Genomic DNA, 14,861 nt, shown 5'->3' with positions numbered 1-14,861 from the left:
GTTGCGAAGACAAAATAGTTGCGGAGACAAAGTTGCTCGTGCGCGCTAGCTCTAATACTATCATTTATGGATACTGTCGTCATGCCTATTGTATGGGGAGTTGCGTCGCTACGTGCGCGCACTTTCATACTAGCCCATAGATGGGAGAGACAAAATAGTTGCGGAGACAAAGTTGCTCGTGCGCGCTAGCTCTAACTTGTAACAAAAAAATATGACCTTGAATGACGCCTGTATGTTTTTTTATCCCTTTCACACCTAAGTAGTTAGTTAAGTGTGAAAGAGATAAAAAAAACATACAGGCGTCATTCAAGGTCATATTTTCTTGATACAAGTTAATGTTCATACTGAAATCTCCAGTGTATGAGCTAGCGCGCACGAGCAACTTTGTCTCCGCAACTATTTTGGCTCTCCCATCAATTTGTATGGGGAGTTGCGTCGCTACGTGCGCGCACTTTCATACTAGCCCATGGGTGGAGAGACAAAATAGTTGCGAAGACAAAATAGTTGCGGAGACAAAGTTGCTCGTGCGCGCTAGCTCTTAGATATAAGCTTCTTGGTATTATGTAAGGCCGTATTCAGAAAGTGAGCTGGAAATTGGCTGGAAACTTATAAGCGTTCGTTCTACGTGGTTCTACACAAAGGAAGCAGGTTGAAGCAGGCCAATACAAATTTTAAGCGCCGGTAAGCGCTCATAAAATTCAAGCTTTCATTCTGAATACGCCCTTAGACGAGTTGAAAAGCCTGTTTCAAACGTGTGGTAAATGGTTAATATTTAAACATATTTAATATGTTTCTGAATCATTCCAATTAAAATAATCTTATCAATAAAATGGAAGTGGTTGTAATAAAAGAGAACTTGTGTTAGCACAAGTTTCTAATTTGTATTTTGTACAGGACACAGGTTTTTCTTCAGCGCATATGTACAGATCTACAGAGATAGCGCACATTATGCATTTATGATTTATCAAATATCAGCTGTAATTTGACGTATTGCCAAATGACATTATGACAGTGACATTGACAGTGTTCGTGACGAACGTATGAGTGGATTTTGTGTGGATATAAAATAAACAAGAAGTTTTTAAATTTTTAAGTTTAAGTTTTTCCTAATAAATTATTCTAATAAGTTTATTGACTATATTAGTATGATTCAAGAAATTGAATTAGACATAGATTTATCAAAAGTATCTTTTTGGGCATCGGTCCAAATTTTATTCAAGAAACCCCATGTAGTAAATAAAAGAGTATGGGGAAGTAAGATATTAGAAACAAAAAATTGTATATTTAAACAAGATTCTTTGCATACGGCTTTGCAAAATTTGAAACTTGATGATAGTTGTAATGTTGTGAACTTTTTTAACGAACTACATTCTATTGAATGCAACAATTCGTCAGACCAAAGCCCTAACTCTGAATTAGAATTAATTATAATAGAACTGTTCCCTAAATGTTATGAAGATAACCATGCATATCAGTTAGTTGTCCTTGATGAAGACAATGCTAATATACATTTTTACGATGTTACATGCAAAGAAGCTGAACAAAACATATGCCCTAACTTTCCATATAGTTTTACGCTCAAGAATAAGAAATTAGTATTGAAAACTTATTCTGGTGAGATTTAAATTTATTATTTATATTTGTTTAAATACAATACCATAATATATAAAATAAATCATACTGTTTTTAGGTAATTCAAAATCTACATTATGGTTGAAAGATGTAGTATTACAACAAATTGTAAAATGGGCAGAAGAAACTGACAATGATAAATCAAAAAGCATATGGACTGAATCATTGAGCTTAATAGATACAGAAAAATATTATGTTAAATATAATGACTTGAAAATCAAATATGGGAAGGAATTAGTAAAGGTGAGAAAGCACAATTTCTTAATTTAAAAATAAATAGTTTTCATTTTTCCTACTTTTGTATTTCCATGTTATTTTTTTAACTTCCCCATAACTGATTTCAATCAAATTTTTGTTATTGTATAGGCTTGGAACTAAATTGAACACAAGTATTTAAACAAATAATGTATTAAACTAATACCAAGTGGAATTACTAATATAAAAAAGGTGAAAAATGTTTCTACATTTTTTAAAAGGAATTTTTTTAGTCACGGATATACCTAGATTCTATATTTTATTTATTTTTAAAGTCTTTTTAACAAGTTTATTAAGTTAGGTATGTCTGAATTGTTTGTCTTTATAAAGCAAGGTAAAGAAAATTATTATCAAATTTATTTTAAGATATGGCCCGAATGTACAGATCCTGCTAAATTTGTATATGAAGACATTGCAATAGCAACATACCTCTTACTGTTATGGGAGTGTGATACTGAAGAAAAACAATATTTTGTTGATGTTGGCTGTGGAAATGGATTATTGGTCTACATACTTACAATGGAAGGTCATAGTGGTACTGGTGTTGATGTCCGTAAAAGAAAAATTTGGGATATGTACCCAAAAAATATAAAACTAGAAGTGTGTTCCATACTCTATCACAATTCTTTGCATTACACATTAGAATCAGTTTATTGGATTTTTTTTTGTTTCAGGAAAAAACCATCACACCATCAGATATATATAGTTTTCCAGAAGCCACATGGATAATTGGCAATCACTCAGATGAACTTACACCATGGATACCAGTGATTGCAGCTTGCAGTTCATATAAGTGTAGATTCTTCCTGCTCCCCTGCTGCGCTTTCAACTTTGATGGAACTAAATATAAAAGACATGATTCTTCTAAAAGTCAATATACTGAATATTTAGAGTACATTAAATCCCTCTGTGATGATTTTGGATTTCAAACACAATTTGATAGACTTAAAATTCCTAGTACCAAAAGAATAAGTCTTATTGGTCAACAAAGAATATATGCAGAAACTGAATATAGAGCCCACTGTGACTATATACAGAAATATCTTGATGTAGCATTAAGAAATAGTGAAGAAGCAAAAGAGTTTAAACCAAGGGAAAAGGTGGAAAGAGTAAGAAATTGTACTCAGATTGATAAAACTGTAATTGACTCTATAATAAAATATGTAACCAGCCATATGTTGAAAGATTATGAATTCAATTCAAGTTGGAGCACAGGGAAACAAATAGAAATATCTGATATTGTAAAACTTATACCAGATGATATGTTAAAAATGCTCAAATCAGAATGTGGTGGTCTACAGACTCTGTTAAGAAATAATCATCATATATTTCAAATTATAAATGGTAAAGTTCAGTTTAGATATCCAAAAACAATTGATGAAGTAAACAAATCTATGAAAAAGAAAAATAAGGATAAAAATATCAAGATGCAGGTAAAGAGGTGCTGGTTTTTTGATAATCACCCACAAGGATGCCCGTTAGATGCCAAAGTTTGCAGTTTTTTACATGTTTTAACATAATAATAAATAAAATAAAATATTCAAATAATTGATTTATTAACCCAGACTTTTAACAAAGAATTCTCATACATTATCACCATTTATATACAAAATATATAACCAATAAGAAACTATATTTATAATAATTAATAAATGTTATGTACTTAAACAATTTTGAGTTTAAGTATAAATCATACACACATTTCCTTTACATTATTGGATTTCAAATGCATCCTTATTAAATGAAACTTACATAATTATTTGATAACAAATGTTATTACACCAAGTCCCTCATTGATAAAGACAATCACCAAATGTCAATATATAATGATTAAGTTTTAATAGTCACCTGATAAACATAACCATATAAAATCTAAAATAATATTATCTTCCCTACACAGAATTTCATATTAATGAATAACAAGTTTAATTTAATCATTAATTTATACATAATATAAGATATGAAATTATTACATCAGTGTGATAAGTCTGCCATAATTTAGACAACAAGGTATTCATATCATATTACCAAATTACCTTATGCATCCACATTGAAAAACTTATTTAGTTCAGTCAAATTCCTCTCATCAACTAATTTTGCAGCGTCATGCTCACCCATGTATGAACAAACCATCCTCAGGGTGGTCCATATGGTTGAGGAACTAGTGTCCACTGAGGAAGTATCAGGATACATGTCTTTTGCCTTATATTGCTGATTAAGTGCAACCAAAAAATGTTCAGCTGCTTCCTTGTGTGCTTTTAAGTTCATGCATGTGATTCCTACATTGTATCTTGCTCTGATGAATCCTGGTTCTAAGTTTAAGGCTTGCTGGTAAGCATCCACAGCTTCTTCTGATCTTTCACTATTAGCTAAAGTTGCTCCAAGTCTATTCCACAGTTTTGCATTTTCAGGAGCAACCATTAGGGCTGTTTTGAAACAATCAACAGCTTTATCATACTCCTGGTTTGCATTAAAGATTACTCCCAGAGCATTTTGAATATCAGGGTCAATTTGTGAAGGATTTAATTGTGCTGCCTTTAAGTATAATGACATCACATATGCCTCCAATTGCTTTAAATTCATTTCCTCAGGATTCATATCTTGAGGATACAAGTCACTATATTTAGGACTACCTTTTAGCCAATTAGCTAATGCTAAATATGCGAATTTGGGCATATTTTCATTAGTGTAAGCTGCAGCTAATGTAATGTATGCTTCCAATTGTCGTGGATCAATTGCAAGAGATTTCTTCAAAGCAGTTATAGCAAGTGGGTCTTGTTCATTTTCAGCCTGAGTTGTTCCAAGTAAAAACCATGCTTCAGCAGAATCTGGCTGTTGCTGAGCAGCAGCTTCAAAGCATAACACTGCTCCAGGTACATCACCCATTTTTAATCTTTCCTTACCTAATTCTAAAGCACTTTTATTTTCTAACATCACATTCCCTTCAGTAAAGGCATATTCTTCAGCAATACCATTAGCACTCTCAGTGTTCCAGTAATCATTCACATCACTAAGTTTTGACCACTCATCTTTGTATTTTTGGGCCATTTCATCAACAATGGCATCCCGACTCATGTTCCTCTGTTCACTTTCAGATGTATCTCCTAAGTTGAGCTCACCTGCACTTATTCTTTTCATAAAGGACATAAATTGATTATATGCCTGCTCATCATCTTCCTTAACACTATCAACATATTCTTGAGCCTTAGCACGAACATCAGGATCAGCAGTAGCTTCAATTTCTGATTCATTTATATACTGTATTTGTACATTAGAAGATGTCTGGGGCATGTGCATGGGAAGTTGCGCCACATGAAATTGTCTTATCATAGTAGGACCTGTTATTATAGAGGATGAACCTGGTAACCATGCAGATTGTGCATTGGACCTTACATTCGACATTTGATTTCCTGATTGCATTCGAGAACCTTTGTGAATTTGTTCAACTTCAGGGATATTTCTAAGTAGGGCGTTCATATTGAATGTTTGTGGCATCTGTGAGTTTTGAGCGACGAATTCATTTACAAATCTATCCGCTTGTGATAGTGATTGAGGTGCATCTCGGCTTACAATATTTGATAGTTGGACGAGCGAATTATTTCCACCACAGTCACCCCCAACGAGCTTATTTAAAGACATTTTTAATTTGTTATGATTCCACAATAATTATTACTTCAATACAATGTGCTTTGTCACAAATAACACTACGCACAATTTATGAGGTCACGTTCAATGAGTAAAACGAACACTATCAAATGGGGAAAATAATAATTAATGTAGTTTTTGATAAACATTTCGTTTTATTGATCTCGATAGAATGACATTTATGATGTTGTCACTCGTCAAATGTCAATTCCTACTAGATGTCTGTGTTTCAGAACGATATCGCTATCATCCAGAAGATTAAATTTGCAATTTGATATAAACACTATAAATTTTAGAATTAACATTTAGTCACAAAAATTATGTAAAAATTTAGAATTCTGCTATAATGGGTTAGTCACCTGTAGGATGTTTGTAGGTATTACATTAAAATGTTCAACAAGATTTTTTTTTATTACCTATTTCTATTTTATACCCTGTGACCATGCTGTCAATGTCAAATTTAAGTGTGAAATTTGCGGAAATTTGAAATTAATTTTGTGTTTTGCTTGATGAACAAAGACTTTTATTCACAAGAAATTAATGATAAAAATAAAAAAAAAAAAACAAAGTTAAGGATAAAAAAATTATTTATAAAATTTTGCCGTGCGAGAGGATTAACAAATACAGAACAAAATATTGTAAGTAACCATATAGAGGTTATGTAACAAAATATATACTTATCAGTTATCACCTTTAAATTGAAATTTCTGAATGAAAAATTACTGAAAGAAAATTTTTAAATATGATGGCTCAAGTGAATGATGGTTCAGAGACTAAAAATGTATCAGAGGAAGGAAACAAAGTCATGAAAGATGAAACGAGTCCTTCAGAAGCTGATGCTGAGAATGATAGCGAAGAAAATATAGAAGAGAAATACCTTGTAAGTACAATTACAATATTAAGTCCTGAACAAATAAATACATTTTCGAATTAAAGAGGAATGAGGAAATTCATTGAGGATTAACTATACTAGCTCATACAGCTCATACTTATCTATTTTCTATCATCTATCGCTTTACTCTCAATGAAAACCTACACTATAATTGAAATATTGTCAACAGTATTTTAATATTTAATATTGATATTGCTATAATTTTAATGATTTACAAGACCATGTAGCTTGAAGAATGCATATAGATGATATAAATATATGATTATAATTACAGATTAGAGATTGTGAAGTATACAGTGACGAGTATGATGAATGTACAAGCTTCCGAGCACGATTTCACCAGTACTTTATATATGGTGAAACACTAGACTGTAACCAGTGGAAAAGAGATTACGATAATTGTTGTAAATGGGTAGAGAATGAGGATAAGAAAGCAGCAGTAAGTTTATTTCATTGTATTTTTATCATATGTTTTATGTTACAGTTCATTTCAAACTTAATGGCGGTTTGGAAGTTAGGTGCAGGTGCGAGTGCAGGTCTCTTAACGTCCTGCTAATACCTAAAACTTTCTAGTTTTCTACGCATTGGATCATACAATGCCATGCCGAGCTGCCATTAAGTTTGTATCGTACTGTACTATTATACAAACACAAAATATGAGATATTTGTAAATGTCAACTCACTCACAAAGATAAGAATAAATTTTTTGTTAATTAAAAATTTACTAAATCACAAGCACCTGCCTACCTGTGACACCAAATTCACTGTAAGTCCATATAGTATTACCAGTGTTTGGATAAATAATATTATTAATAAAATATATTTAAAATTCTTTATTAAGTTTGTATGTATATTTGTATACAATGTTTTAAATTTAATGACATAAAATTTTTTTTTGTCATCCCTATTCAAGGTCAAAAATATTTCTTATGTCTGTGTAGTATTTCTACCCTTACTAGGTATTTCTTAGTTTTATTAATGTTGATAATGATTTAACCATTCCAGTCAGCGTTAATAAAAAGTGAAAAGGACAGAAGAATGTCAAGATTACGAGCCCATTATAGAAATGATATTTGGAAAAAACGAGATGCGCCGCCCGAAGACTGGTCAGCTCCTCTACCTGAGTGGATGGCTAAGAGAGACGAAAACACATACCTAGCAAAGAGAGCACATGAAATAAGAGAAGGGACAGACAATCAACCTGAAGAGAAAGAAAGTTCCTGCACAATTATGTAAGCCAAATAGAAGAGATCATTTAAAACAATAATTATGAACTATAACATTTTTGTAGGAACCTCCTTCTCGTAAGTTATATTTGTTTCTCTTTGTTTTTAACTATTATTCAGTAAACTGTTGTTTATTGTAATCTTTGGAGGTGGGTGCTGCAATGCTGAAATTGTTTCTCTTCTATTTGGTAAATATAGAAAATATTTGTCTATGGACTTGCAGGTAAAGTTCTAAACATCTATAAAAAATTGGTTGTTTGTAAAGTAGGTTTACGATCGAGATGTTTATGTGATAACATAATGCAGTGGCAGCGCTCGAGATGAGACGGGAGATCGGTCCATCTCTCTCTCGTTATACCTGCGATCGCGCTCGTGAGGTTTTGGTGTGACACAAGTTTCTGAACATGTCACCCGACTAAAACGATTTTAAAAACGTTATCACGTTAAAAACCAATTAAAATACTAATTTTTATAAATGTTCTGCTATAAGAAATCAAACTGCCAGTTCTCTTGTTATACCTCTGTAATGTGATATCAAGGTATAGAGTAATAACAAATCTTAATATGTATAGTTTTAAAAGTTACACAATGTTTGTGTAATTTTTGTAGTCATGTTATGTGTGAATGCCTAGGTACAATGTATTATAAGCTAATTATAATATAATTTATTAGTTCTTTTGAGTTTTATTTATTTATAAATATTATTTTTATAGCAAAGTATTATATCATTTATAACAACTAGAATAATAAAAATGTCCGCACACAATAGGCGCCTATTTAGCTCGAAAGAGAAGAGGAGGTGGGGAAACCAGTCAAAACTGAAACCACCCCAGCTCCTAAAACACAGAAACTGAAATCAAGCTTATTACTATTACAAATTTTAAGTTCTAATAATAAAATTTACAGTTTATTTAAAATTTTAGCTTGCTTGTCATAATAAATTCAACCTTATATGGATGAATCAAAGTCGAAATTACAATGCACCAAAACATCACCCTGGGTGGAGTTTGAAAATTGTCCTGAATATTTATTTAATTATTGAGGAGAAATATTTTAAATGTGAAATGATGATTTGTAGTAGAGACTAAGTTTTGTTTTGTGAAATTATTTTTTTCATACACTCCATGCTTACATTTTACGAAGCTAGAATTTTGCGTTCAGGAAAACAACGACAATTTTTTTCTTGAATCACTCTATCTATTAAAAAAAACCGCATCAAAATCCGTTGCGTAGTTTTAAAGATTTAAGCATACATCTGGACAGAGAAAGCGACTTTGTTTTAAAATACTATGTAGTGATAACACATACAAATATCATACACAGTAAACACATATAAGTACCTAATACAAATATAATCATCTCACATATCCTCATGTGAGTAAAAACTAAAATATGGTACATATTTCAATATGTGCATTATTATTGAATTATTAATTCAATCATTGATTGGAAATATTTTTTCTGACCCAGCAACGAAGTTATCGCTATCGACGTGATAAGGCGCACACAACGGGTGTAATTGCTTACAAATAAGATAGTTTTATCTGTTTGTTCGGCCGCTTTGCTCGTGTAATTACAGCTACAAGCTACAGTCGAGTGAATTTCTCCGATGAATCGAATCCTCTCCCGTACTTTACCTACTGTGCGATTGCATCTACGAGTGCCAATGGCCAGAAACGCATCTTACCTCATCGAGGACCCCAAATACTCCTTTTTAAAGGACTTGGGACTGGAGAAAACAAATGTCGGCGTGTATAATGGAAAGTGGAAAGCTAATGGACAGGTAAACATTAATTTTTTTTCGTGTAAATGCATTCTTCACTAAAATTATCGATACCTACACATTCAGGCATATTTTGGGTATGAACCAAAAATACACATGTTTTCTTATAATTAATGAGTTGGTATATTTTATAATCTCTTTTGATAATTTATTAATTTAAGTGATAAACATATGATTAAAACTTGTTTGTTTTAGATATTCCCAAACCATGTTATTCTGAGATTTTTACCATGTATAATTTCGTTATTATACATACTGACCTTGGTCGTGAAAATAAATTGGGACAATTGATTAAATAATTCTTAATATTATCAGATAATAAATTATAATTATCAATCCATTATCAGTAGTAACTATGGCTAAGATTTTGAATTCTAAAGTCTAAACTAACAAGAGCTATGTTGATGAAATTATTATTTTTTTAATCCCACTATCTTATCGGTTAAATATCTCCCCTGTAAGGCATTAATAATAGATTTGTAGAGCTGGAGATATCTTTACAATAAAGTAAAAAAATACCGAACAGTAAAAAAAGTACATAATAGATAGCTATTTCTATATTCTGTAACAGTACTATCGGTATTTATTCAACATTATTTTATTCTTATGAAAACCTATAGTTATTTACAAAAAAAAAATTGTTTAATTTTTTTTTTTTAATTTGCTGGTCTTAAGTATATATGTGTTACATATTAGTAGTAGTGGCGTTTTAGAATTTGCTGAGAACTTCTGCTTCGAGTAGGTGCCAGGTGGTGCGTAGTTAAATAAAAATCATTAAGCTTTTAAACTCCTTTAATTTTAGACCTCCTTTATTCTACGAATACAAGAAGCTTCTTTCGAATCCCTTTATACAGAGACCCAGGCTGATATCTTCGAATCTCGATATAAATATTTATAAATCCCAGGTGATCCAATCATTCAGTCCAGCCAACGGCAAGGTAATAGCAGAAGTACAAAGCGCGACATCATCAGACTACGAGTCATGTGCGCAATCTGCAGAGGCAGCATGGCGCGAGTGGGCGGAGCTGCCGGCGCCCGCGCGCGGCGAGATCGTGCGACAGATCGGGGACGCGCTGCGGGAGAAGCTGCAGCCGCTGGGACAGCTGGTGGCGCTGGAAATGGGTGGGTTTGTGTTTAAGTAGGGTGGGGTAGGATGCACGTAGTGCCTAGGGCTTCCAATCCTGCAACATGTATTTAATTAAGAAGGGCCACATCAGCTGCCGTATCTAAGATAATATTATCGTATACGACTACGACTACAACGCCTACACGAGTAGGGCAGTTACCTGGCTTTCGTATTGCCATGTTTAAGGGCTTAGAAAAGAACATCTTAGTGAAAATTTAATTGGATTTATATTTATCTAGAAAATAACATCTTAGTGAAAATTTAATTGGATTTTTATGGATTTATTTTTAGTCCTCAAATGTACAGACAATATGAATTAAAACAGATAACACTAGTCAGTCAAAAGACCAATGTAAACATACACTTTGCTGAATGCATGTACACATCGTTATAACAAAATGACATAGATATTAATTATTATAGAACTAAGTTTATTGATAAGACATCATAATTCATAACATTATATTTGTAACATTACATTATGTTTACGGTCGTATTTGTATATTCTAAATATACCATTAGTTTATGATGTTAACTGTTTGTAAATTGAAATGTACATATAAACTTCATAACTAAACTCTGTATTTATCAGTAAATAAATAATGGAGCGACGAGCAAATCATTCTCTCTGAGCATGTAGCTACGTAAGAAGGCATTGCACTTTAGAAACTATATTTAACATTGCATACAGTTTATTTGCACACATAATATTACTCCTTGTTATCAATTTAGAATATGCTAATTACATAGCATATATTCTAAATTAATATTGATAAATAAACATTTAAATTTTAACGAAAAAACATTTTTTTCGATCGTTTTGAATTCATCCATTCAGATTCATTTAAAATAACGTTAAAAATTACACATTCTTCGTCTACAAAAAAAAATTCAAATTATATTTTTATTTAACTTCTAATTTTAAAATTACACAATGTTCATTAATAACTTCTCACACAAATATAGCTAATTTCACACAATTTTCCAGGTAAAATCCTCCCCGAAGCGATCGGCGAGGTGGTAGAATACATTCACGTGTGTGACCTCGCGCTAGGCCTGTCCCGGACACTCCCGGGAACGATCTTCCCGTCCGAGCGTCCCGGACACGTGCTCATCGAGAAGTGGAACCCGCTGGGCGCTATCGGTATCATCACGGCGTTTAACTTCCCCGTGGCTGTGTTTGGATGGAATAGCGCTATTGCCATGGTAATTTTAGCTTGCTTTGACTAAATTTTTCTGTGTTCAGTAATGCTTATATGCATTTGAATTTCTTGACATAGTATAGTTTTAGAGCATTCAAATGCTATAAGAATTTGATTTTTTTTATATTCTTAAAAAAAAATCACAATCCTAACTAATTGTTCTTTTGCTTTCAATATAATTAGGATTGAATCCAATTTCAAAACTATTAAAGTAGAACCAGAAGAACACGTATTAAAATGCCCTAATCTTATAGGTCTGTGGAGACGTAAGCGTATGGAAGCCATCAGACACCACGCCCCTGACTGCGGTGGCCGTCACTAAAATCGTAGAGAGTGTTCTGGTCAAGAACAACATCCCTGGAGCCGTGGCTTCTCTGTGTGTGGGCGGGAAGGACATTGGACAACAGCTGGTGCAAGACCCTAGGATGAAACTGGTTTCCTTCACTGGCAGTACTGCTGTTGGACAACAGGTAGGTTTATAATTTTATGTTTGTTCATGGGAAAAGATATTTCGGTAGAGTCAAATATATCAATTTGATCCAAAAAGTAATAGTAAATGAACTTTGTCGCTTTCGAATTTAATGTAGCTAACTAATTTATGAAATTCTTATCAAGCAGTTAATATTCGAAAAATTTTAAGTAGTACTTTTATCGCGTGAAAGCACTTCACGTTGCAGATGCCTCCTGCCTCTAAGAATTCAAGAAAGATTCTGATGTCATAATGTTCTTTATTGTGTTACCATACCTACATAATAATAATAGTTTAAAAAAACTAAAAAACACGCTTTTTATAGAAAACCGAATTAAAAAATAGAAAATTTTATCAAATTAGTGTATTGTCATCGGTCCTCAATAAATCTACAAAGTTTGAACGAAATCTGGCCGTTTAAAGTGGGTCAAAATCGCGCCCAAAGAAGTCGGTTACAAACAAACAAACATACAGGTGAAGCTAATATAAAGCGTGTAAAAATAATGTGAGATTATGAAAAAGTGAGAAGTGTCAAGTGTATAAGATTTTTCCAATAAATTACTCCTTTTACTCTATCAATAAAACTAACATAAGATAATATCCAAGCCATATTATTATAATTCAGGTGGGCGTAGAAGTGCAGAAGCGTTTCGGTCGGCACCTCCTCGAGTTGGGCGGGAACAACGCGATCGTTGTCAACTCGGACGCAAATCTGCAGTTGTTGTTGAACGCGGCGTTATTCGCGTGCGCGGGAACTGCGGGACAGAGGTGCACTACTACGAGACGACTGTTGATACATAAAAAAGTGCGTATTGGTATTTTTTTGGAGACATTTATGCATAAAATGTCTTAAGATTGTCTTAAATTATTGGTCCATTTCATCTGACTTCAAAAAAAGCAGGTTAAGCAACGCTTGACAAGGTTATGAATTGGTTGGTGGCCTTAATTTCAGTTGTTCTTAGCTTATTTGTACAGAAATCTTTGTGTGTGAAAGATATTGGTAATAATTAAGTAATTAATTAGAATTAAATGTTTTAGTAAATAATTTTTATTTTATTTATTCATTATCTAGCTGTACTCATATACTTTTTTTTAGTTTTGGTTATTATAAAAATTAATTATGCTTCAACAGGTATACGGTGAAGTGGTATCCAAGCTGAAAAATGCATTTGCAAGCGTAGTGAGCAGAATCGGCGACCCGCTAGAGAGCGAGACATTGATCGGTCCGCTGCACACGTCCGCCGCTGTTGACGCCTACTTGAAGACTGTGGAGGAAGCTAAGAAACAGGGCGGTACTGTGGAGTTTGGAGGAAAGGTACGAAAACTACTTTTTTTTTCAAAATACTTGCCTGTAAAAAAATCTTCGTAAGTATAACTTTTAGCTCTAATTTTGTAGAAAATACCAGTTGGTTGGTACATGAGGCACAGAGCTATAAATCATTTCACACATTTTATTTAATGAATTGTTACCGAAGCCTGTTAACTAAATTGGGATTTTGCTGACTTGGGATGTCTGACATGAAAAATTTAGCATTCGTTAAAAAAGAGCTTCGAGATTTTTTCTTATAAAATACATTAATATCACATTAATTACCAGCATATCAATTTATAATAAAATTTAAAACCCTTATTTTTGTGATTTCTAGGTGATCAAACGCGAAGGTTTCTTCGTAGAGCCGACCATAATCACGGGTCTGCCCCACGACTCACCGCTCGTCAAATCTGAATGTTTTGCTCCTATCGTGTATTGTATTGAGATTCCTGACTTAGATACTGGTATTAAGTATAACAATGAAGTGGAACAGGGATTGTCGTCTAGCTTATTCACTGAAAACTTGGCTGATGTGTTCAAGGTATGTTATATGCTCATGTAACTATTTTATTTAAACTGTATCCGCAGGCCATAAAAACATTCAAAATTTTAATAAAACTTAAAAAAAGCGTAAATATATCAGTTATATTGTAATATAAATTTAACAAAAATGTTATTTTGATTGCAGTGTTTTAACACATGCAATGTAATTTTACAGTCGCAGTGAAAATTTTAAAATCCCATAAAAATTTGTTGCTTTTCTATTAATAAAGACCAATTTATATAAAAACTGACAAATAATTAACGATGGCAACAAAAAAATCAACATTTCTATACTATGTTTTCTTCGATCCCACAGTGGATAGGTCCGCTCGGTTCCGACTGCGGTATAGTAAACGTGAACATTCCGACCAACGGCGCGGAAGTGGGCGGCGCGTTCGGCGGCAACAAGGCCACGGGCGGCGGCCGCGAGTGCGGCGCCGACTCGTGGAAGAGCTATATGAGACGATCCACTGTTACTATTAATTATTCTGGTGCTATTAAATTGGCGCAGAATATCAAGTTTGGCGATGAGTAGGGCTCCACTGTCAACATTAATTCTTCTGGCGCTATTAAATTGGCGCAGAATATCAAGTTTGGCGATGAGTAGGGGATAAGTGACGTTTGAGAAAGCTTAGGATGAAAGGGGATGAGTGTTGGTGTTAAGATAAGAGTGATTGATCAATATAAGAAATAACTGTATTTATAATATAAAAAATATATATTCTTTAAATAAATATGTATTTCACATAATTTAACTACGTGAATACATTCGAAAA

General features: G+C 33.0%; 4 protein-coding genes across 4 annotated transcripts; 3 read left to right on the top strand and 1 right to left on the bottom strand.

Moving 5' to 3' along the window:
• Positions 1-1,060: 1,060 nt before the first annotated feature.
• On the top strand, positions 1,061-3,477 carry LOC149906056 (putative tRNA (uracil-O(2)-)-methyltransferase). The gene is made up of 4 exons (XM_090105273.1): positions 1,061-1,614; positions 1,691-1,875; positions 2,254-2,487; positions 2,562-3,477. The coding sequence occupies exons 1-4, from the start codon at positions 1,146-1,148 to the stop codon at positions 3,405-3,407; spliced, it is 1,734 nt and encodes a 577-aa protein (XP_089961399.1). The 5' UTR covers positions 1,061-1,145; the 3' UTR covers positions 3,408-3,477.
• On the bottom strand, positions 3,477-5,726 carry LOC149906055 (peroxisomal targeting signal 1 receptor-like). The gene has a single exon (XM_090105275.1). The coding sequence runs from the start codon at positions 5,524-5,526 to the stop codon at positions 3,925-3,927; it is 1,602 nt and encodes a 533-aa protein (XP_089961401.1). The 5' UTR covers positions 5,527-5,726; the 3' UTR covers positions 3,477-3,924.
• A 242-nt stretch (positions 5,727-5,968) lies between these two features.
• LOC149906054 (synaptic plasticity regulator PANTS) lies at positions 5,969-8,326 on the top strand. The gene is made up of 3 exons (XM_090105226.1): positions 5,969-6,412; positions 6,699-6,863; positions 7,430-8,326. Exons 1-3 carry the CDS (start codon positions 6,275-6,277, stop codon positions 7,658-7,660), a joined length of 534 nt encoding a protein of 177 aa, XP_089961352.1. The 5' UTR covers positions 5,969-6,274; the 3' UTR covers positions 7,661-8,326.
• A 127-nt stretch (positions 8,327-8,453) lies between these two features.
• On the top strand, positions 8,454-14,621 carry Aldh7A1 (aldehyde dehydrogenase 7 family member A1). The gene is made up of 8 exons (XM_090105228.1): positions 8,454-9,433; positions 10,339-10,555; positions 11,548-11,765; positions 12,016-12,231; positions 12,856-13,035; positions 13,363-13,545; positions 13,877-14,083; positions 14,402-14,621. Exons 1-8 carry the CDS (start codon positions 9,260-9,262, stop codon positions 14,618-14,620), a joined length of 1,614 nt encoding a protein of 537 aa, XP_089961354.1. The 5' UTR covers positions 8,454-9,259; the 3' UTR covers position 14,621.
• Positions 14,622-14,861: the final 240 nt, after the last annotated feature.

This window comes from Colias eurytheme, chromosome 9 (assembly GCF_061535395.1).
Source record: "Colias eurytheme isolate Ceu_HAF_F1 chromosome 9, ilColEury1 Martin Lab GWU primary, whole genome shotgun sequence".
Taxonomy (NCBI): Eukaryota; Metazoa; Arthropoda; class Insecta; order Lepidoptera; family Pieridae; genus Colias; species Colias eurytheme.
This window is presented reverse-complemented; position numbering and strand designations above follow the sequence as displayed.

Coding starts and splice junctions, on each gene's coding strand:
- Aldh7A1 (XM_090105228.1), top strand. CDS start 9,260: ATGAATCGAATCCTCTCCCGTACTTTACCTACTGTGCGATTGCATCTA. Junction 11,766..12,015: donor GGAATAGCGCTATTGCCATG/GTAATTTTAGCT, acceptor CTAATCTTATAG/GTCTGTGGAGACGTAAGCGT. Junction 14,084..14,401: donor ACTTGGCTGATGTGTTCAAG/GTATGTTATATG, acceptor TCGATCCCACAG/TGGATAGGTCCGCTCGGTTC.
- LOC149906055 (XM_090105275.1), bottom strand. CDS start 5,526: ATGTCTTTAAATAAGCTCGTTGGGGGTGACTGTGGTGGAAATAATTCG.
- LOC149906056 (XM_090105273.1), top strand. CDS start 1,146: ATGATTCAAGAAATTGAATTAGACATAGATTTATCAAAAGTATCTTTT. Junction 1,615..1,690: donor AGTATTGAAAACTTATTCTG/GTGAGATTTAAA, acceptor TACTGTTTTTAG/GTAATTCAAAATCTACATTA. Junction 2,488..2,561: donor CAAAAAATATAAAACTAGAA/GTGTGTTCCATA, acceptor TTTTTGTTTCAG/GAAAAAACCATCACACCATC.
- LOC149906054 (XM_090105226.1), top strand. CDS start 6,275: ATGATGGCTCAAGTGAATGATGGTTCAGAGACTAAAAATGTATCAGAG. Junction 6,413..6,698: donor ATATAGAAGAGAAATACCTT/GTAAGTACAATT, acceptor TTATAATTACAG/ATTAGAGATTGTGAAGTATA. Junction 6,864..7,429: donor ATGAGGATAAGAAAGCAGCA/GTAAGTTTATTT, acceptor TAACCATTCCAG/TCAGCGTTAATAAAAAGTGA.